Genomic DNA, 22,187 nt, shown 5'->3' with positions numbered 1-22,187 from the left:
ATAGCTAAATTCTGGAAGACATCAGTCCCAACTTTCAATGTAATCAAGGATAAGATTAGACAGTTTTATTAATTAGCTGACATATCTTCTAACTTTCTGGAGACACGTCAGGAATTTATAAAAATTTGGGAGGCGTGGTATGTAAGGGAAGACTCACAACACATGAGGAATATGACTAGCCTGAATGCATTATAGATCCAATTTAGAACTATAGAGAGACATTATAGAAAATTCCTGGTTTGGAATAGGAGAAAAGGCTGCCTATGGGCGAGGAGAACTGTTCTTTTTATCCTTTTCCTCTTTTTTTCTGTTATTCTAGTACTCTATACTAGACTCTTGTCTATATGCTCTTACTTTTGCTTGCTTTTTACAAAAGAAACAACATGTTTTGAAGAATATGTTAATCGGATGTAATGGTATTTAAACAATTGTTATATATCCAAGTTATGTCTCGATTGTTGACTCATACTTAAGAGATAACTGACATCGGCTGAGTGGACTTTTTCAACTTCAAGCTTTCTTGGTCCCTACATAAGTAAAAGGACTATATCTCCACATAAGGACATTTCTGATAGCACACAGGAAGTCCATTAATATATCTACTTGGGCCCAAGGGATAATTTTAAGCAAAAGAAGGGGGGGGTCAGGGGAGTGGAGTTATATAGTGCAGGTAATTTCTAAATATTTCTTCCCTTGAGGAAGGGTTAAAATGTATATTATACATTGATAATTGTAGCTTAGAATATTACCTGTCGAGGAGACTAAACATACAGAGAATAACAACTAGCTAAACTAATTGTAAAAGGATATACAATTAAGTATAGAAGGATTAGCTCCACGATAAGAGTATATGTTAACTCAGCAAGACTGATATTAGTTTTAGCAAAATATTATTCAATTTCAATCACACATTATTATCTTTATTAGGAAATATAGTTCACAACCAGGAACAATCATTCATACAATACCTTAAGCTAGGTTAGAAACACTTTAACCAGAAGTATAATATATATGGTTACCAATAGAGTACGGTAAATAATTTGTGTCAGCCAACAGTTTAGAATTAAAAGTAGACTAAGCCCTTACAATCCGAGGGCTAATTTGCTGCTTATATTTTTATATTATACAACTGTTGAGCTGAGATAGGTAACAATAGTTATAAAGCTAAACTTATATTAAACCATGGTAAGTAGGTTAAAACAAGGAACAAGGAGAGACAAGGCTACTCCTGAGGGACGTGCGTTTCACAAAGAACACTTCCTCAGAGGGGGCCCAAGGGACACCTGGACATCTTTATTGAACATTGGTTCACATGGTGAAACTATATATGATATGCCTTATTTGAAAATTGCAATGGCCTATGTCAACATTGATATGCTTTTGTTTTATGTTTGATTATACATGTAACAAAATGTTTCTTTTTGCTTAATAATAAACATTTCAACATAAATTGACAGTAAACACTTGTTACGCACTTACAGTTTGTGAAAGCTTCTCTCCACGCAATCCTCCAGCACCTGGATCCATTAGTAAGCGCTTACAGCAATAAATATATATTTCCCTTTTTGGTGTGCCGCATCGATCAGCAAAATGGCCATCAAACTCCTACTCCCCCTTTCTTCTTGCATTAAACTCAGGGCTCACTACAGAATAATTATTTGTGAGTCTCTTGTAAGGAAACTACCGAAAAAAACAAACAACACAGGGTAGGATTTTGGGGCCATTTTACAGATCAATTCGGCACATCAAAAAGGAAAAAAATGTAATGAATATTACTGCATGGAGAAGCTTTCAGAAACTGTAAGTGTGTATGTCTTGGAGAGGGGTAGTACACTACACCAGTACCACATCTGTCCTTAATACTTTAGGGCATTCTTTCTCAATCACATTCCTCAAGTACCCCCAACAGGCCATGTTTTCATTATAGCTCAACCAGTGCACAGGTGTCATAATGAGTTGATGGGTGACAGCAGGTTAGTAACCATGGTGTTACTGATCAGCTGATTAGAAATATATATATATAACAATTGACTGTTTAAATGGCAAAAAGCATGCCAAAAACCCGAGAAAACGTGGGCTAAACCAATATGAGTACATCAACCCGACGGACAAAACCCGGCCTAACTCCTAAAAGACTAAGGAAAGTGCACTAGCCCCGAAGAGTGTACCATGACATACGAGAACCCGGCACACAAAAACAGGCCAATGTGCCAAAATCGAAGTGCGCAAAAAAAAAAAGCAAGCGGAATAGTGAAGAATATGTTCCAGGGCCATATATAATAACATATATCGATACACGTTTAAAAATTAAAAGTGACAATAATTAAGCTAAATGAGTGCCTATATAATAAAATATACTTACCCATAGACACTCGTCCACTATCAAACAAGTAGCAAACTGCCAAACCAGTACTGAAACATATCAGCAGCGGATATGGAATAGGAGTATAATGCAGATCTATAAAGGAAAGCAGAAGACACGTCCCTGCTACCGATTACAGGGAGCCTATGAAGGATTTCCCATGAATCGAAACTATTGTATCATAAACCATACCCCAAATACATCCCTCTGACAAGCACTGTACTCTTAGGGGAACCGGACCCTGGGGTTTGGGAATCTTTGTCTCATCTTAGTGGTAGAGAAGTATAATTCCCATGAGTAATGGATTGTGGACTCTCACCACCTGTATGAAAGAAAAGCAGAAGAATTAAAAATGTTGACATTGTTAGTTAATATATTATTATTATTATTTTTCATAGCCAAAGAATACATTAACTGATATGTTTCAGAAGCTTATGATTAAATGATCTTCTGTAAACAGCAGTGCCCAATAATTATAAGATTTCCTTTTCAGTTATGAACACGTTTATGCCTTGGTCAACAAGACTCATGCTTAGGCAGTAGTTTTTGAGGGCAGTTAATACAGACCTTGTGTGCATATGTATAAATACAACGCCATGGTGTCTAGCTGCAGGCTTCAAGAAAAGAGAGTTTGTGCAAGGTGGCATAAAATACTATGACATGCAACATTACCCTTGGCATTATGGGTAATATTGCATGTGACCTCTGCTCAGCAAATATAAATATAGTTTTATAGTGAATAAAAAATTATTACAGCATGTTATTTTATCATTATTGACCCTGCAAATCAATGTATTTACCCATACCCCACGACTTTGTTAAACACATAGGTAAAGTGCAGCTGGGAGCCACAGAGAACTGCTGGGGGTGAGCAGAAATGGTCGCTGACCCAATCAGCAGCACTTGTCGTACAACCAAGCTGTGTAACTTGCGCTGCTAATTTACTTTAACAATTTTTGTGTATGATAAAATTTAAAATTGTTTAAATAGCACTTTTTCATATGCATGATAGTTATTTTTAGAGTTTACTGCCCCTTTAATACTGTATATGACATTGTATTTACAATGTATGTATGTATCTGTTTAAAGTGTTATAGCAATATTTAAATACTGGGTTTTTTTTATAGATGAATATATTTAAACAAAATTCAAATATGGTAAAAGAAGAGACCAGCAAAAAAGTGCACGTTTCAATATTAATAATTTAATGAAATATTTCCACAATTTTTAAAAAAAATATACAAAAATAATTGTATTCAGCAGTATTTACACTATAGTAACAAATGATATTATTACAATTACATACAAATTGAACAATTCTATACAGAGAGAGACAGAGCAGTTTATCTTTTCAGTAACCAACATTTTACATTTATTGGGACAAATAATCTGCTTTGTCTGTATTTACACAGGTAGCAGCACCACACAAGTTAATTTATTTACGCTCATCATTAACATAATGTCATATTCCATTTAAATTGGACAGTTAATTAAAAATAAACTGCTCTATCAATATATCCTACTTGTATTCCCATTTAACTCAAAATGATTTGACATACATATTGATAAAATGATATATGCCATTGAAATAATATTGGATTTTGAGCAGAAATAATTCTGTATAGAATGGCAGTTGTAATTGTAGCGTTTATTGTGAGAACATCCATTTTTTTCTCATCAATTTCAAAACTCTTTGACTGGTAAAGACAGTGATTGGTTAATAAATGTGTGTAGAAAAGAAACACAATCTTTATTCATCATGAATACTGGCCAAGTATAATCAATACTTGTGATTCAATATAAAAATGATTTACAAATATAAACTATATAGGAATCATACATTATAAACAAAGTGCAATCAGAGAGTCTTACATTTAAATTAAGACAGACTGTTCCTTCAAACTCTAAAGTATTATATGTACAATTAAATATTTAGAATGTACATTACTAATATATAATATTGGCTCATATAAAGGGCTATATTTTTCACAATTGTACATTCCTCCTGTGTGTTTTTATATTGTATATCTTATGTTGATATCCAATAGAGCTTCTTAACAAGAAGCAGTAATATTTTAAACTTTATGCTTATTATTCTCCAACAAATGTATTTAAAGGGATACTAAACCCAAATTTTGTTTCTTTCATGATTCAGATAGAGCAAACAATTTAAAGGAACTTTCTAATTTACTCCTATTATCAAGTTTTCTTCATTCTCTTGCTATCTTAATTTAAAAAGCTGGAATGCAAAGCTTAGTGGCCAGCCCATTTTAGGTTCAGCACCCTGTATAGCGCTTGCTTATTGGTGACTTCATTTAGCCCCCAATAAGCAAGCGTAACCCAGGTTCTGAACCAAAAATGGCCTCCTAAGCTTTACATTCCTGCTTTTTAATTAAAGCTAGCAAGAGAACGAAGAAAATTTGATAATAGGAGTAAATTAGAAAGTTGGTTAAAATTGCATGCTCTATTTGAATCATTAAAGAAACAAATTGTGTTTAGTATCCCTTTAATATTACATTTATAATCACCTTTGATAAATAAGCCCAGTCATTTACAGTAATATATAGTCCCTTTATTTTCCATTTCTACCATAATGTCCATTTCATATTGACAGTATTACAATTGTAGACCAGGATTCTAATCAAACATGACATTTCATACTGTTCTATTTGTGAAGAGCCTTCATATCTCTTCTACATGTTACTGGGCTGGCACGGGACTGGATAAAACTCTGTTTCAATATTTTCAAGTAACACGAAATCATATCGGCACAATGTTGGTCTGAAACACAAAAAAGTATATAATTTATTGTCATTAAATAAGTGGATAGATGGATTGACTTTAATAGAAAAAAAAAATCAAATAATCAAATTATAAAGGTTCAATAAAAAAGTTGTTATAACAGTTTAATTAGAAAACATATGAATTAAAAATCTCACAAAGAACATAATATCAATAGGGAAACAAGTACAAAAGTAAGGAATAAAGTATTAAGCTCCAGGTATAATATGAAAAAGACCTTGAATTTGATTAGAATATGTTTCCATTCCTTTTATCTTCATAGAAAATATTACGCTTCTGATTTAAGTGTGGGCAGCTGTAGTTAAAGTGATTCCATTAAGGATAGACTGAGATTCCAAAGAAAATGTCTCTTAAAGGGACAGTAAAGCCAAAATTAAATGTTCATAATTAAGATAAAGCAAGCAATTTTAAACAACTTTTTTTTTTACTTCTACTATAAAATTAGTTATGTTCCCTTGATATCTTTTGTTGAAGAGTAAAGCTAAGTAGGCTGGTAGGAGCTTAGGAGCGTGTATGTGTCTTTAGCACTCTGTGGCTGCAGTGTTTAAGCATAACTTTGTTGTAAACATTGTTGCAAACACTTCTACCAGATGGCTAAATACACATGCACGCTCCTAAGCTCACCTAGGATTAATCTTTAACAAAGGATACCAAGATAACTAAGCAAACTTTATAATAGAATTAATGTGTAAAGCTATTTCGTTCTCTATCTAATCCTTTTAAGTTTAATTTTGACGTTAATGTCCTCAGCCACGAAGAAGTTGGTAATACAAAAGTTTGTGAAATGTGTTTTCAGTTGATAAGTACTCGTTATCGGGATTGAAAATAGGAATCCAGCAAAACTGATTAATACAGCTGCCCTGTCACACCTCTTAAGGTTACATTACAGTACATCCTGTGTACATCCTGTAAGGGAAACACTTACATACATGTGTGAGGTAAACCTTTTGTAATCCATCCTGGGCCTCGATCCGATATGCAGCGCCGCCCGCAAAAGCCGATGACGCCAAATTTTGCGCTGGTTTGGTATCACATATACGGCGTAACATAGAAGTTACGCTCGTATATTTCTGCCTTCGGCCGTAGTTTTTTGGCCCATAGACAGGTATACCAAACCAGCGCAATTTGGTATCCAATATACAGCGTAAGGACTTACGTGGCGAAAATGGAGAAATCTTACTCCATTTTCACCTCGCCACAAATTGCAGGCGTAGTAAGCCTTACGCTGTGTATTGGAGCCCCGTAACTCCCTAAACTACCTGCAAAATAAAACCTAACGCATGCGCAATGTCTATCTACCTGTCAACCGCGAACTGCAAAATAAAACATAACACCTAACGCATGCGCAATGTCTATCTACCTGTCAACCGCGATCCCCCGCCGCAATCCCTAATAAAGTATTTAACCCCTAAACCGCCGCTCCCGGACCCCGCCGCCACCTACATTAACTAGCATCTAATTTGAGCCCCTTACTCTGCCTCCACCTACATTACCTACCCCCTAATGTGAGCCCCTTACACCGCTGCCACCTACATTACCTACCCCCTAATATGAGCCCCTTACACCGCCGCCACCTACATTACCTACCCCCTAATGTGAGCCCCTTACTCCGCCGCCACCTACATTAACTACCCCCTAATGTGAGCCCCTTACACCTCCGTCACCTACATTACCTACCCCCTAATGTGAGCCCCTTGCTCCGCCGCCTACATTACCTACCCTTAATGTGAGCCCCTTACTCCGCCGCCACCTACATTACCTACCCCTAATGTGAGCTCCTTACACCACCGCCACCTACATTACCTACCCCCTAATGTGAGCTCCTACCCCACCGCCAGCTATATTACCTACCCCCTAATCTGAGCTCCTTACACCGCCGCCACCTACATTACCTACCCCCTAATGTGAGCTCCTACCCTGCCGCCAGCTATATTAAAATTATTAACCCATAATAAAATCCCCCTACACCGCCGCCAGCTATATTAAATACATTAACCCCTAATCTAATCCCCCTACACCGCCACCACCTATATTAACTATATTAACCCTAATTATATTAGAGTTAATATAGTTAATATATATAATATAATAACTATATTAACCCTAATTATATTAGGGTTAATATAGTTAATATAGTTATTATATTATATATATATTAACTATATTAACCCTATCTAACTCTAACACCCCTAACTTAATTATGATTAAAATAAATCTAAATAATATTAATAATATCAACTAAATTATTCCTATTTAAATCTAAATACTTACCTATAAAATAAACCCTAAGATAGCTACAAAATAATTAATAATTACATTGTAGCTATTTTACGGTTTATACTTATTTTACAGGTAACTTAGTATTTAGTTTAACTAGGTACAATAGCTATTAAATAGTTAATAACTATTTAATAGCTACCTAGTTAAAATAATTACCTGTAAAATAAATCCTAACCTAAGTTACAAATACACCTACACTATCAATAAATTAAATAAACTACAAATATATAAACTAAAATACAATTAAATACACTAAACTAAATTGCAAAAACAAACAAACACTAAATTACAAAAAATAAAAAAAGATTACAAGAATTTTAAGCTACTTACACCTAATCTAAGCCGCTTAATAAAATAATAAAGCCCCCAAAATAAAAAAATGCCCTACCCTATTCTAAATTTAAAAAAAAGGGCTTTTTGCGGGGCATTTCCCCAAAGTAATCAGCTCTTTTGCCTGTAAAAAAAAACACAATACCACCCCCCAACATTACAACCCACCACCCACATACCCCTACTCTAAACCCACCCAAACCCCCCTTAATAAAACCTAACACTAACCCCCAGAAGATCTCCCTACCTTGAGTCGTCTTCACCCAGCCGGGCCGAACTCTTCATCCAGATGTGGTCCTCCATCCCGGCGATGTCTTCATCCAAGCGGCAAAGAAGAGGTCTTCCATCCCGGCGATGTCTTCATCCAAGCGGCAAAGAAGAGGTCCTCAATCTGGGCGAAGTCTTCCTCCAAGCGGCATCTTCAATCTTCTTTCTTCCGGCTTCTTCTGACCTCCGACGGGGAACATCCAGCTGGCCCGATGACTGAACGATGAATGAAGTTTCCTTTAAATGACGTCATCCAAGATGGCGTCCCTCGAATTCCGATTGGCTGATAGGATTCTCCGACGCGGAACATCCAGCTGGCCCGACAACTGAACGACGAATGAAGTTTCCTTTAAATGACGTCATCCAAGATGGCGTCCCTCGAATTCCGATTGGCTGATAGGATTCTATCAGCCAACCGTAATTAAGATAAGAAAATCTGATTGGCTGTTTTAATCAGCTGATTAAATCAGCCAATCAGATTTTCTTACCTTAATTCCGATTGGCTGATAGAATCCTATCAGCCAATTGGAATTCGAGGGACGCCATCTTGGATGACGTAATTTAAAGGAAACTTCATTCGTCGTTCAGTCGTCGGGCCAGCTGGATGTTCCGCGTCGGAGGTCGGAAGAAGCCGGAAGAAAGAAGATTGAAGATGCCGCTTGGAGGAAGACTTCGCCCAGATGGAGGACCTCTTCTTTGCCGCTTGGATGAAGACATCGCCGGGATGGAAGACCTCTTCTTTGCTGCTTGGATGAAGACATCGCCGGGATGGAAGACCTCTTCTTTGCCGCTTGGATGAAGACATCGCCGGGATGGAGGACCACATATGGATGAAGAGTTCGGCCCGGCTGGGTGAAGACGACTCAAGGTAGGGAGATCTTCTGGGGGTTAGTGTTAGGTTTTTTTAAGGAGGGTTTGGGTGCGTTTAGAGTAGGGGTATGTGGGTGGTGGGTTGTAATATTGGGGGGTGGTATTGTGTTTTTTTTACAGGCAAAAGAGCTGATTATTTGGGGAAATGCCCCGCAAAAAGCCCTTTTAAGGGCTGGTAAAAGAGCTGGTTACTTTTTAATTTAGAATAGGGTAGGGCATTTTTTCATTTTGGGGGGCTCACATTTATTGATAGTGTAGGTGTATTTGTAACTTAGGTTAGGATTTATTTTACAGGTAAATTGGTAATAATTTTAACTAGGTAGCTATTAAATAGTTATTAACTATTTAATAGCTATTGTACCTAGTTAAAATAAATACCAAGTTACCTGTAAAATAAGTATAAACCGTAAAATAGCTACAATGTAATTATTAATTATATTGTAGCTATCTTAGGGTTTATTTTATATGTAAGTATTTAGATTTAAATAGGAATAATTTAGTTAATATTATTAATATTAATATTATTTAGATTTATTTTAATAATAATTAAGTTAGGGGTGTTAGAGTTAGATAGGGTTAATATAGTTAATATATATATAATATAATAACTATATTAACTATATTAACCCTAATATAATTAGGGTTAATATAGTTAATATATATAATATAATAACTATATTAACTATATTAACCCTAATATAATTAGGGTTAATATAGTTAATATAGGTGGCGGGGGTGTAGGGGGATTAGATTAGGGGTTAATGTATTTAATATAGCTGGCGGCGGTGTAGGGGGATTAGATTAGGGGTTAATGTATTTAATATAGCTGGCGGCGGTTTAGGGGGATTAAATTAGGGGTTAATAATTTTAATATAGCTGGCGGCGGGGTAGGAGCTCACATAAGGGGGTAGGTAATGTAGGTAGCGGCGGTGTAAGGAGCTCACATTAGGGGGTAGGTAATATAGCTGGTGGCGGGGTAGGAGCTCACATTAGGGGGTAGGTAATGTAGGTGGTGGTGGTGTAAGGAGCTCACATTAGGGGGTAGGTAATGTAGGTGGCGGCGGAGTAAGGGGCTCACATTAGGGGTAGGTAATGTAGGTGGCGGCGGAGTAAGGGGCTCACATTAGGGGGTAGGTAATGTAGGTGGCGGCGGTGTAAGGGGCTCACATTAGGGGGTAGTTAATGTAGTTAATGTAGGTGGCGGCGGGGTCCGGAAGCGGTGGTTTAGGGGTTAATACATTTATTATTAGGAGAGTGAGGGGGGAAAGCGGATAGAGGGGTATATGTGTCGGGCTATGTTTGGGAGGCGTGTTAGACAGTACAGGAGATTTAATACTTTAGTCAGCTTTTGTAGGCGCCGGGAGTTTCTAAAGTGCCATAAGTCACTGGCGACTCCAGAAATTTGTAGTTACGCAGATTTCTGGACATCGCTAGTTTGTCACACTTACGGCACTTTAGCATCTGACGGCGCCGTATATGGGATAGCTCGAGTTGCGAGCTGAAACTACGGGCAGCGCAGGCTTCCACGCTTGCGCCGAAACCTGCGCCGTATGTTGGATCGTGCCCTGATAACTGGTAAACAATATGAGTGCAATTTGTATATAGGCATGATGGGTATACTGGGCATGTTTGCTCAATTATTATAATGACACTTTATATTTCCAATTATTGATTGTGAAAGTACCATTTTCCTGCTTGGCGAAATATACATCTGAAATCAATAAGCACTCTACGGGTTTCTATTAGATGGAAATAGCTGCAATATAGCTCTTTTTCTAAAAAAGGATATTAACAGTTCTCACAGTGTAAACCATGAAAACAATCTATTGCAATAATGTAGCCTCACAAATGTCATGCTTTCAAATAGGATTGTGCCTTTGTGACTGGGCATTCAAAAGGAACTGTGCCTTCATGACCGAGTTTTCAATAATGTAGCTGCAAAAACTGAAAGCGCAATCACATTTGAAATACTGGTCATGAATGGCATGGTTCCTTTTGAAGTACCAGTAGGGTGGGGTACTGGTAAACTATTTTGTTCAAAAAATCATTCTATCTTACTTAATTACTGTGGACCAAGTGTTTAATACAGGCCAGGTGGCCAAGTGGTTAGGAAGAAGAACCTTAGCATTTCATTGACACAAACATTCAGAAATTTGATTCCCCAAATAAACTGAGGGATATACTGTATACAGATGTCTTTTTCCTTAAACTAAAATGAGGTAATTAAATTATCCATTAGATAAAAGATTGAAAATCACCAGCACAAATCCGAAAATCAGCAATGGCTAAGGAAACAGACATTTTGTACAAAATAAAAATGGCAAACAAACTAGGGTTCAAAACCCTGGTGGGACATTCACCTGCAAATGTACAATACAATATTTATAAAATCAACAACATTTTTATTTTTTAAATAACGAGAGCTTCACAATGATTAAACAACTGTAAGAAGGTGAAAGAAACGAAATGGGATAACATACAGAACCAAGAAACGTTAATGAGCCAATAAAGGGTGAAAACAGAGAGCCATATAAAAGAGGTAACCTAAGAGCCAATCAGGTACTCTTGATAAAGGCTCCTAGAGCTGAAATGCATAGGTGTACCCTGATTGGCTCAATTTGAACTTTCCCAGTTCAGCCATAACAGCTGATTACACCAATACCGGCAATGGCTTCAACTCCAGGAACGGAGGGACAAGTAAGGAATTTGCAACTGCCATCACCAACCACAGAAATTGTAGATCACCAACAACACAACCCTTCACTAACGGAGACCCTATCTACTAATCCTGCAATTGATGTCTGTGTGATCACGCAGCCTTTTTCAGGTTGACACACAGGACTTCGGAGGATCCACACACCCTACAGCAAGTGATGAAAAGGTATTTAGAAAAAACACTATTTCACAGATTCTGGATCACAGTATCCACCACTCAGAAGACTTACTTGAATAAATCACCATGTAACTCGGAGAACACTATCTAATATCACTACAGATTATAACTTGTTTTTTTAATCCCTTTGGTTTTTTTATATACTAAACACGGCACTTGGGCATTTCTTCAAACGGAAATTGGGCAACTGGACAAAATATTTTTTATACACACATCCCTTCTGCCTCTTTTGTTTTTAAGACTTTTAAGATCTTTTAGAAATGTTTACTTTAACCACTTGGTTCCACATTTTGTATATGTGCAATATATTGATGTTTTATAGATCTATATAAATATCCAGATTTGAAATATTGCTTTCACTTTGTCAGAATAATTCTTAAATAAACCTATTTTTGTATTTATTATATGTTTCATATTGCATCTTTGGTATTATTTATATTGTCATTATTCTAGTGAATTGATCCCTACACACATATATATTTTTTGATTATCATATATCCTAGTACATTACCTATTGCTATTTTTAGCGCTGCTCCCCTTCTTTGTACTTTCTGTGTATACATATGTATGTATGTATACATATGTATGTATGTGTGTGTGTATGTGTGTATACTTATGTATGTATGTATGTGTACATATGTATGTATGAGTGTATACATACATATGTACTGTATGCATGTAAGTGTGTGTCCATATACATATGTATGTATATGTGTGTATACTTTTGTATGTATGTGTATATGTATGTGTGCATACTTATGCATGAATGTATGTGTACATATGTATGTATGAGTGTATACATACATATGTACTGTATGCATGTAAGTGTGTGTGTGTGTCCATATACATATGTATGTATATGTGTGTATACATTTGTATGTATGTGTGTACACATATGTATGTAATTGTGTGTGTATACATATGTATGTATGTATGTATGTATGTATATGTGTGTGTACATAAGTATGTATATGGGTGTGTGTACATATCTAATATTGAGGACTGCTCTTATAAGTTCAATAAAGAATTCAGAATATGTTTTTGCTGTTCCTTTAAGACTTGAGGATGAGAAGAGGATTGTATTGGTTCAATGACTTAAAGGGACACTGTACCCAAATTTTATCTTTTGTAATTCAGAAAGAGCATACAATTTTAAGCAACTTTCTAATTTACTCCTATTATCAATTTTTCTTCGTTCTCATGCTATCATTATTTGAAAAAGAAGGCATCTAAGCTTTTTTTTTGTTTCAGTACTCTGGACAGCACTTTTTTATTGGTGGATGAATTTATCCACCAATCAGCAAGGACAACTCAGGTTGTTCACCAAAAATGGGCTGGCATCTAAACTAACATTCTTGCATTTCAAATAAAGATACCAAGAGAATGAAGAAAATTTGATAATAGAAGTAAATTAGAAAGTTGCTTAAAATTTCATGCTCAATCTGAATCACGAAAGAAATTTTTTGGGTACAGTGTCCCTTTAAGGTATGCCAATAACGCTCAGCAGGGAAACAGAGACAGGGACCAACAATCTGCAGGAGAAACTTAAGTCCTGAAATGCTGTGTTGTTTTGTGAGACAAAAGTAACGTCACATAATATAATGTATCTTTACCTGTAGTCAAAGATCAAGTTGTACCAATGTAGAATCGCTGAAGGAGAGGTGCGATAACAGTGGAGTAAGGTATCGTTTTTTCCTGTGAAACCATGTAGCAATCTCTGGAGAAACTGTAACTGACAATGGAGACTCGTGACGTCATGTGAGGGGGCAGAGTTAAGTTGCGGATCAGACCTGGTCTTATTTTCAGAATATGGTTTAAAAATGTAAGTTCAGCAAGTTTGGGGATGATATAGGAAACTGCAGCTGATATGTAGAAATGGTAAGTAAGTATATGAAGTACGTGGAGTATTAGTAGAATGATTCTTTGAAGGAAGCTGTGCGGATCGTATTTTGCAAATCCAGTGAGCAGCAGCAATGTATCTGTGAAAAGCTGACTCCATCTTTTAAGCTGCTATTTGTAATCCAACAAGGTTTAGTTGGAAACTTCAGTTCGGCAAGATTACCTACGTACAATCTGCTTGATATTGATTTAGAACTGCAAAGATTTAAATCAGGATAATGGCTTCAGAGCTGGGAACAACCAATGTGTAACTGCTAGGTGGTCTCAACAAATTACTAAGCACCTGCATGCAGGTGTGTAGGAAATATAAGCCTGGTTGTTAAAGGGACAGGAGCATAGTGGAAATAAAAGGTAATAGCATTACATCACCCCCACATCAAGGAAGTTGTCCGGCAGCTTGTGTGCAGGGTCTATCAGGGTGGCGTCTATGAAAAACAGAGACCAAACGAGAAGCATGTAAGTTTGTAGAAGGCTCCCAGGAATCATCATCCGATGAGTAACCCTTCCATCGGACAAGATATTACAATTGCCCTCTGAAGATCCTGGAGTCAAAAATTTGGTCAACCTCGTATTCTTCATCTGATTGGCATATGTCATCAGGAGCCTGAGCTTGGAGTTGTGATCTAGTAGGGATAAGGCTTGAGTAGTGAGACGTTGAATGTGAAATGAATTGAAGGTAAAGACAATGCAACTGCATTAGAGTTGATGACCTTAGAGATCTAATAAGGACTGATGAAGAGATGTCCACGTTTTTTAGTAGGGGATTAGAGTTTCAAGTGTTTGGTAGACAACCAGACCTTGTCACCTATTTTGTAAGAAGGTGAGGATCTCCTTTTGGAGTGGTAATATTTCTTTTGAGTGAGTTGAGCAGTACGGATGCTTTCCTTAAGAAGAGTAAAGTTTTCCAAGAGTGTATTGGTGGTGTCATCAACTTGTGGACATGAATGATTAACACCAGGTAGGAAGTGGAAGGACGGGTGATAGCCATAATATGGTAGAAGAATAAGAGGTATTGTTATATGCAAACTCTGCAGTAGGCAAGAGGTTCTCCTAAGTGTCTTGTTGATAAGAACTGAATGTATTGCTCAAGCCATTAATTCCCCTGTTCGGTTTGTCCATTGGTTTGAGGATGGAATGTGGTGCTGTAATGGTGTTTTATTTTGAGATCTTTACAGAGTTCTTTCCAGAAACGGGATGTGAATTGTGAACCACAATCCGTAGTGATGTGGGAAGGTAAACCATGTAATTTGACTATATGTTTGAGAAAAAGATGGGCTGTTTCAGAAGCAGTTGGAAGCTTATGGAATGGAATAAAATGATCCACGATAATGAGGATAGTGTTATTGTTATTAGATTTGGGTAATTCTACAATTTAATCCATACCGAGAATTTGCCATGGCCTTTCGGAGGAGTCAAGGACATTAGTAGATCATAAGGAGGACGTCTTTCAGTTTTGGAAACAGCACATGTGATACAGGTCTGTCTGTACAGAGAGGAAGAGGGATGGCCACCAATAAGATCTTTTGAGTAGTTCATAAGTTTTCTAGATACCAGGGTGTCCAGCTAAAAATGAATCGTGTGTAGCGGCTAATACAATCAAGCGTAATTTAAGTGGGATGTAGATTCTTTCTTTATGATTCCTTTATTAGATCTTTTAAGGGGAGTTGTTTATCTCGCTTGTAAAAGAATTTTGAAAAATTCAGAAGTCAACCCAATGAACAACTCATGTGGAATAACAGTGGTAGCGGAATTCAGATAATATGTTTTTTTATCCCTGCAGGAGAGAGCGCCAGCCTTGCCAATTTTACTACCTAGTCTGAAAACAATGTGGAAGTTAAACCTAGAGAAATAAAGACTCCACCTTACTTAACAAGCAGATAAAGATGCCTATTTATCATAGGTCTTGCGGACCTGATCCGACAGTGCGGATCAGGTCCGCAAGACCTCGCTGAGAGTTAAGAGCAATACGCTCTCCGTATTCAGCATTGCACCAGCAGCTCCCAAGAGCTGCTGGTGCAACGCCGCCCCTTGCAGACTCACGGCCAATGGGCCGCCAGCAGAGAGGTGTCAATCAACCCGATCGTACTTGATCGGGTTGAATTGTGGCGATTCCTGTCCGCCTGCTCTGAGCAGGCAGACAGGGTTATGGAGCAGTGGTTCATAACTGCTGTTTCTGGCGAGTCTGAAGACTCGCCAGAAACATGGGCCCTCAAGCTCCATACAGAGTTTGATAAATGGGCCTCAAAGTCTTATTAGTTTGTAAATACTGTAAGTTTCTGTGAACATTTGATAACTAGCAATTCCTTTTCCCCAGTGGGGAAATTCAACTCAGCCCAAGACATCAATCTTAAAGGGACAGTAAAGTAGAAAAAAATCTTTCATGTTTTAAATAGGGCATGTAATATTAAACAACTTTCCAATTTACTTTTATTACCAATTTTGCTTTGTTCTCTTGGTATTCTTAGTTGAAAGCTAAATCTAAGAGGTTCATGTGCTAATTTCTTAGACCTTGAAGACTGCCTCTAATCGGAAAGCATTTTGACAGTTTTTCACCACTAGAGGGTGTTAGTTCATGTGTTTCATATAGATAACATTGAGCTCCGGCACGTGAAGCTCCTAAGAGCAAGCACTGATTGGCTAAAAATGCATGTCTGTCAAAAGAACTGAAATAAGGGGGCAGTTTGCAGAGGCATAGATATAAGGTAATCACAGAGGTAAAAAGTATATTATTATAACTGTGTTGGTTATGCAAAATTGGGGAATGGGTAATAGAGGGATTATCTACCTTTTTAAACAACAAAAATTCTGGTGTTTACTGTCCCTTTAAGTAGAAAGCTACAGGATGAATAGGGTCATTCAGGGTTTTCCTTTGAGAAAGGACTGCTCCCAAAGCAAAGTCAGATGTGTCAACCTCGAGTATGTAGGATCTGGGAAGCGTAAAACAGGAGATTCCGTGAACTTGGCCTTTAAATAAGTAAACACCTCTTGGGTATGAGTGTCCCAAAAGAAAGGTACCTTATTGCTAGTGAGATGAGACAAAGGTTTTACTATAGCTGAAAATCCTTTGATGAATTTACTGTAGTAGTTGGCGAAACCTAAAAACCTCTGTACATCCTTTTTTGACGTAGGTGTAGGCCAATTGACTATAGCTTCTACTTTGTTGTTTTCCATTTGAATGCCTTCATGACCAATGAGATATCCAAGTAAAGATATTTCTTTAGTATGGAATGAACACATTTCGGGTTTTGTATAAAGACGATGTATCTGGAGTCTGGATAGAATCCATTTCACGTGTTTTATATGATCTTGGATATTTTTTGAATATATCAAGATCTCATCCAGGTAAATGACCATACAGACATCCAGAAGGTCTCTGAAAATGTCATTAAAGAACCTCTGAAAAGTGGCTGGGCATTGCAGAGTCCAAAAGGCATGACAGTATATTCATTGTTATGCTATGTATACGGCAAAACGCTGAAACGCGTAAGCAGGAACGCTACCCATGTTTTAAGATGTAATGTGATGTGATGTTGAATTTTAGCATTGTATTTTGATGCATACGGCTGCAAGCTGGAATAAAGGTTAAGTTTTATTTTATTCAACTGCCTGGTGCTCCTTTATGAACATTGCTTTTCTACAGTATATTCAAAGAGTCCATATATTGTTCTAAAAGCTGCGAGCCATTCATCACCCTCCCTGATACGGATGAGGTTATAGGCGCCTTCAAAGATCCAATTTAGTGAAAATTCTTGCTTCATGCAATCTATTAGTTCCAGAATTGTAAAGGATACCTATTCTGTATTGTTCTTTTGTTTAACTCTCTGTAATCTATAATGGGTCTAAGAGAACCATCCTTATTTTTAACAAAGAATATAACTGCACCGGCTGAAGAAGTGGAAGGGCGTATGAAACCCTTACACAAATTATCATCTATGTAATCTTTTAAATGTATTAGCTCAGGTTGAGATAGGGGATATATGTGTCCATATGGTATAGTAGAACCAGGCTGCAGCTCTATGGGACAATCATATATACGGTGGGGAGGTAGTGACTCAGCCTGCTTTTTACTAAATACATCTAAGAAATCAGAGTAACATTTGGGTAAAGTTAGAGTCTACCTCGGACAGGTGTAAAACTTCAGTGTGATGGAAACAAGTCTGTAAGCAGAAATCAGAAGAGAAAGTTACCTGGAAAGGATCCCAACGTATAGAGGGATTGTGTAAATGTAACCATTTTATTCCTAATACAATAGGAAATAGTGGGGATGTTAATACATAAAAAGATAAAAGGATGTGCAACTGCCTTGTTTATAAAATTTCCATAGGCACCGGAGTCAACTACAGCATCAGAGGTTAGTTGATGGTGATCCCACTGCAAAGAAAGAGATACGATGGAATAACAAGTATCTATTTTTTTGTAAATACGGAAACAACTTGAGAATTTAACTTACTCTTCTTCTGATTCAGCAGGATGGGACAATCCTTACCTGCATGTGTAGAGGAGGCACAATACATACAAATATTTTTCAACCTCCGTCTAGCCTTTTCTTGGGGGTCCAAGGGTTCTCTGATGAAACCTACATCCATAGGTTCCTCAGTAGATTTTATTAATTTAGGAGAGTAACTACTGTATGTTCTTTTACCAGGGTCAGTATTGGCTTTCTCTGACCTTCACTCTCTTATTCTTTGGTCTATATGAATGCTTAAACTCATTAAGGCTTCCAATCCTTTTGGTAGGTTAATTCTAGCAAGCTCATCCTTCAGAGTATCAGAGAGGCCTAGGTGGAATTGGTTTCTGATGGCAACCTCATTCCACTCAGAGTTCTTGGCATAATGCTTAAACTCAGTGATGTACTCCTCTACAATACGCTTCCCTTGTTTTAGGGATCTCATATTTGCTTCAGCCTTTAATTGTTTGTTCTTATCCTCAGAAAGAAGGCCCATAGCCTTGAAGAAATCTTCCAGGGATGCTAGAATAGGTTAATCATTTTCAAATAAGGCATCTGCCCAAGTCCTGGGTTCACCACATAAGTAGGAGATGACTGTTAGCACTTTAATTCTTTCAGTGCAATACGTTTTTGGCTTAAGGGTAAACAGCAATGTACAAGCGTTTTTTAAATGTCTGTACTGAGACCTGTCACTGTGAAACTTCTCAAGACTGGACACCAGGGGTTCTGGGGTGTTTTCTGGTTGGCGGGGGCTTGAGACCATGGTATCTTTGATGATGGAGCGAAGGCTCTCATATTCAATCTCTAATTCTCTCAACCCCTGGGAAAGTAAATCCACTTGCTGGGGTTATGTATGAATACAAGAATTAATAAGGAAATATACTTTGACAGTGTGGATCACAATTGCCGAAATATTCAATTTGATTTTCTAATATTGAGGACTGCTCTTATAAGTTCAATAAAGAATTCAGAATATGTTTTTACTGTTCCTTTAAGACTTGAGGAAGAAAAGAGGATTGAATTGGTTAAATGACTTAAGGTATGCCAATAACGATCAGCAGGGAAACAGAGACAGGGACCAACAATCTGCAGGAGAAACTAAAGTCCTGAAATGCTGTGTTTTAGAGACAAAAGTAGCATCCCATAATATAATGTATCTTTACCTGTAGTCAAGTTGTACCAATGTAGAATTGCTGAAGGGGAGGTGCGATAACAGTGGAGGAAGGTATTTTGTTCCTGTGAAACCATATAGCAATCTCCAGAGAAACTGTAACTGACAACGGAGACTCGTGACGTCATGTGAGGGGGCGGAGTTAAGTACGCGGATCAGACCCGGTCTAATTTTCAGAATCCGGTTTACAAATGTAAGTTCAGTAAGTTTGGGGATGATATAGGAAACTGCAGCTAATATGTAGAAACGGTAAGTAAGTATATGAAGTACGTGGAGTATTAGTAGAGCGATTCTTTGAAGGAAGCTGTGCGGATAGTATTTTGTAAATCCAGTGAGCAGCAGCAATGTGTCTGTGAAAAGCTGACTCCATCTTTTAAGCTGCTATTTGTAATCCAACAAGGTTTATGTGGAACTTCAGTTAGGCAAGATAACCTACGTACAATCTTCTTAATATTCATTTAGAACGATTTAGAACTGCAAAGATTTAAATCAGAGTACAGGCTTGAGAGCTGGGAACAACCAACGTGTAACTGCTAGGTGGTCTCAACAAATTACTAAGCACCTGCATGCAGGTGTGTTGGAAATATAAAGCCTGGTTGTTAAAGGGACAGTAGCATAGTGGAAATAAAAGGTAATAACATTACAGTATGTATGCATATGTACAGGGAGTGCAGAATTATTAGGCAAATGAGTATTTTGACATCATCCTCTTTATGCATGTTGTCTTACTCCAAGCTGTATAGGCTCGAAAGCCTATTACCAATTAAGCATATTAGGTGATGTGCATCTCTGTAATGAGAAGGGGTGTGGTCTAATGACATCAACACCCTATATCAGGTGTGCATAATTATTAGGCAACTTCCTTTCCTTTGGCAAAATGGGTCAAAAGAAGGAATTGACAGGCTCAGAAAAGTCAAAAATAGTGAGATATCTTGCAGAGGGATGCAGCACTCTTAAAATTGCAAAGCTTCTGAAGCGTGATCATCAAACAATCAAGCGTTTCATTCAAAATAGTCAACAGGGTCGCAAGAAGCGTGTGGAAAAACCAAGGCGCAAAATAACTGCCCATGAACTGAGAAAAGTCAAGCGTGCAGCTGCCAAGATGCCACTTGCCACCAGTTTGGCCATATTTCAGAGCTGCAACATCACTGGAGTGCCCAAAAGCACAAGGTGTGCAATACTCAGAGACATGGCCAAGGTAAGAAAGGCTGAAAGACGACCACCACTGAACAAGACACACAAGCTGAAACATCAAGACTGGGCCAAGAAATATCTCAAGACTGATTTTTCTAAGGTTTTATGGACTGATGAAATGATAGTGAGTCTTGATGGGCCAGATGGATGGGCCCGTGGCTGGATTGGTAAAGGGCAGAGAGCTCCAGTCCGACTCAGACACCAGCAAGGTGGAGGTCGAGTACTGGTTTGGGCTGGTATCATCAAAGATGAGCTTGTGGGGCCTTTTCGGGTTGAGGATTGAGTCAAGCTCAACTCCCAGTCCTACTGCCAGTTTCTGGAAAACACCTTCTTCAAGCAGTGGTACAGGAAGAAGTCTGCATCCTTCAAGAAAAACATGATTTTCATGCAGGACAATGCTCCATCACACGCGTCCAAGTACTCCACAGCGTGGCTGGCAAGAAAGGGTATAAAAGAAGAAAATCTAATGACATGGCCTCCTTGTTCACCTGATCTGAACCCCATTGAGAACCTGTGGTCCATCATCAAATGTGAGATTTACAAGGAGGGGAAACAGTACACCTCTCTGAACAGTGTCTGGGAGGCTGTGGTTGCTGCTGCACGCAATGTTGATGGTGAACAGATCAAAACACTGACAGAATCCATGGATGGCAGGCTTTTGAGTGTCCTTGCAAAGAAAGGTGGCTATATTGGTCACTGATTTGTTTTTGTTTTGTTTTTGAATGTCAGAAATGTATATTTGTGAATGTTAAGATGTTATATTGGTTTCACTGGTAAACATAAATAATTGAAATGGGTATATATTTGTTTTTTGTTAAGTTGCCTAATAATTATGCACAGTAATAGTCACCTGCACACACAGATATCCCCCTAAAATAGCTATAACTAAAAACAAACTAAAAACTACTTCCAAAACTATTCAGCTTTGATATGAATGAGTTTTTTGGGTTCATTGAGAACATGGTTGTTGTTCAATAATAAAATTAATCCTCAAAAATACAACTTGCCTTATAATTCTGCACTCCCTGTATGTATGTGTGTATACATATGTATGTGTGTACCTACACCTGATGAAGGGGCGTGACCCAGAAACACATAGTGAGTATATTGTTTGAGTTGTCCGGCCAGACCAGTAGGTTGTGACTTGCTGTTATTTTAACATTTGCTCATTTTTATTGACATATATTTTTATTTTGTATGTATTTGTTTTTATTGTGATACATTATAACTTCATATCTAGTTCCTTTGCACTGTATTGATACATCATAAGTTTGCAAGTAGGCATTGATGTATTAGGATAAAAATCACTTGCAACACATTCTCAAGTGTTTGTAACACATTCTCAAGTGTTTGTACTGCTAATCAAGCTGTGATTAATAACTCTGTATAGAGTTTTCAACTATGTTTGCATTTTTTGCACATTGTGTTTTATATATTTAAATAAACATTAGTATTGAAACCACCAGGTTGTTTTGCACAATTATTTGTTAGCGCTGTTACCATTTGTTATTTATACATATACATATGTAAGTGTGTATGTGTGCACACACATTATACATACATGCACATATATACATACACACATACAAATACACACACACATATATACATACACACACACACACATATGTATACGCTTTAGAGCCCTTTCAGTCCAACACCTTGTCATATA

At 37.5% G+C, this 22,187-nt stretch overlaps 1 protein-coding gene across 1 annotated transcript in view; it reads right to left on the bottom strand.

The window, feature by feature from the left end:
- Positions 1–3,546: 3,546 nt before the first annotated feature.
- The window catches only part of LIPI (lipase I), a 125,958-nt gene continuing 107,317 nt past the window's right edge, over positions 3,547–22,187 (bottom strand). The window contains exon 10 of the mRNA XM_053706021.1: positions 3,547–5,143. Within this exon, the coding sequence (XP_053561996.1) occupies positions 5,056–5,143 (88 nt within the window). The 3' untranslated portion in view covers positions 3,547–5,055. The remainder of the gene's footprint in view (positions 5,144–22,187) is intronic.

The sequence above is a fragment of the Bombina bombina genome, chromosome 3, assembly GCF_027579735.1.
Source record: "Bombina bombina isolate aBomBom1 chromosome 3, aBomBom1.pri, whole genome shotgun sequence".
Classification (NCBI taxonomy): Eukaryota; Metazoa; Chordata; class Amphibia; order Anura; family Bombinatoridae; genus Bombina; species Bombina bombina.
Note: the sequence above shows the minus strand (reverse complement) of the source record. Positions and strands in the feature narration are given on the sequence as shown.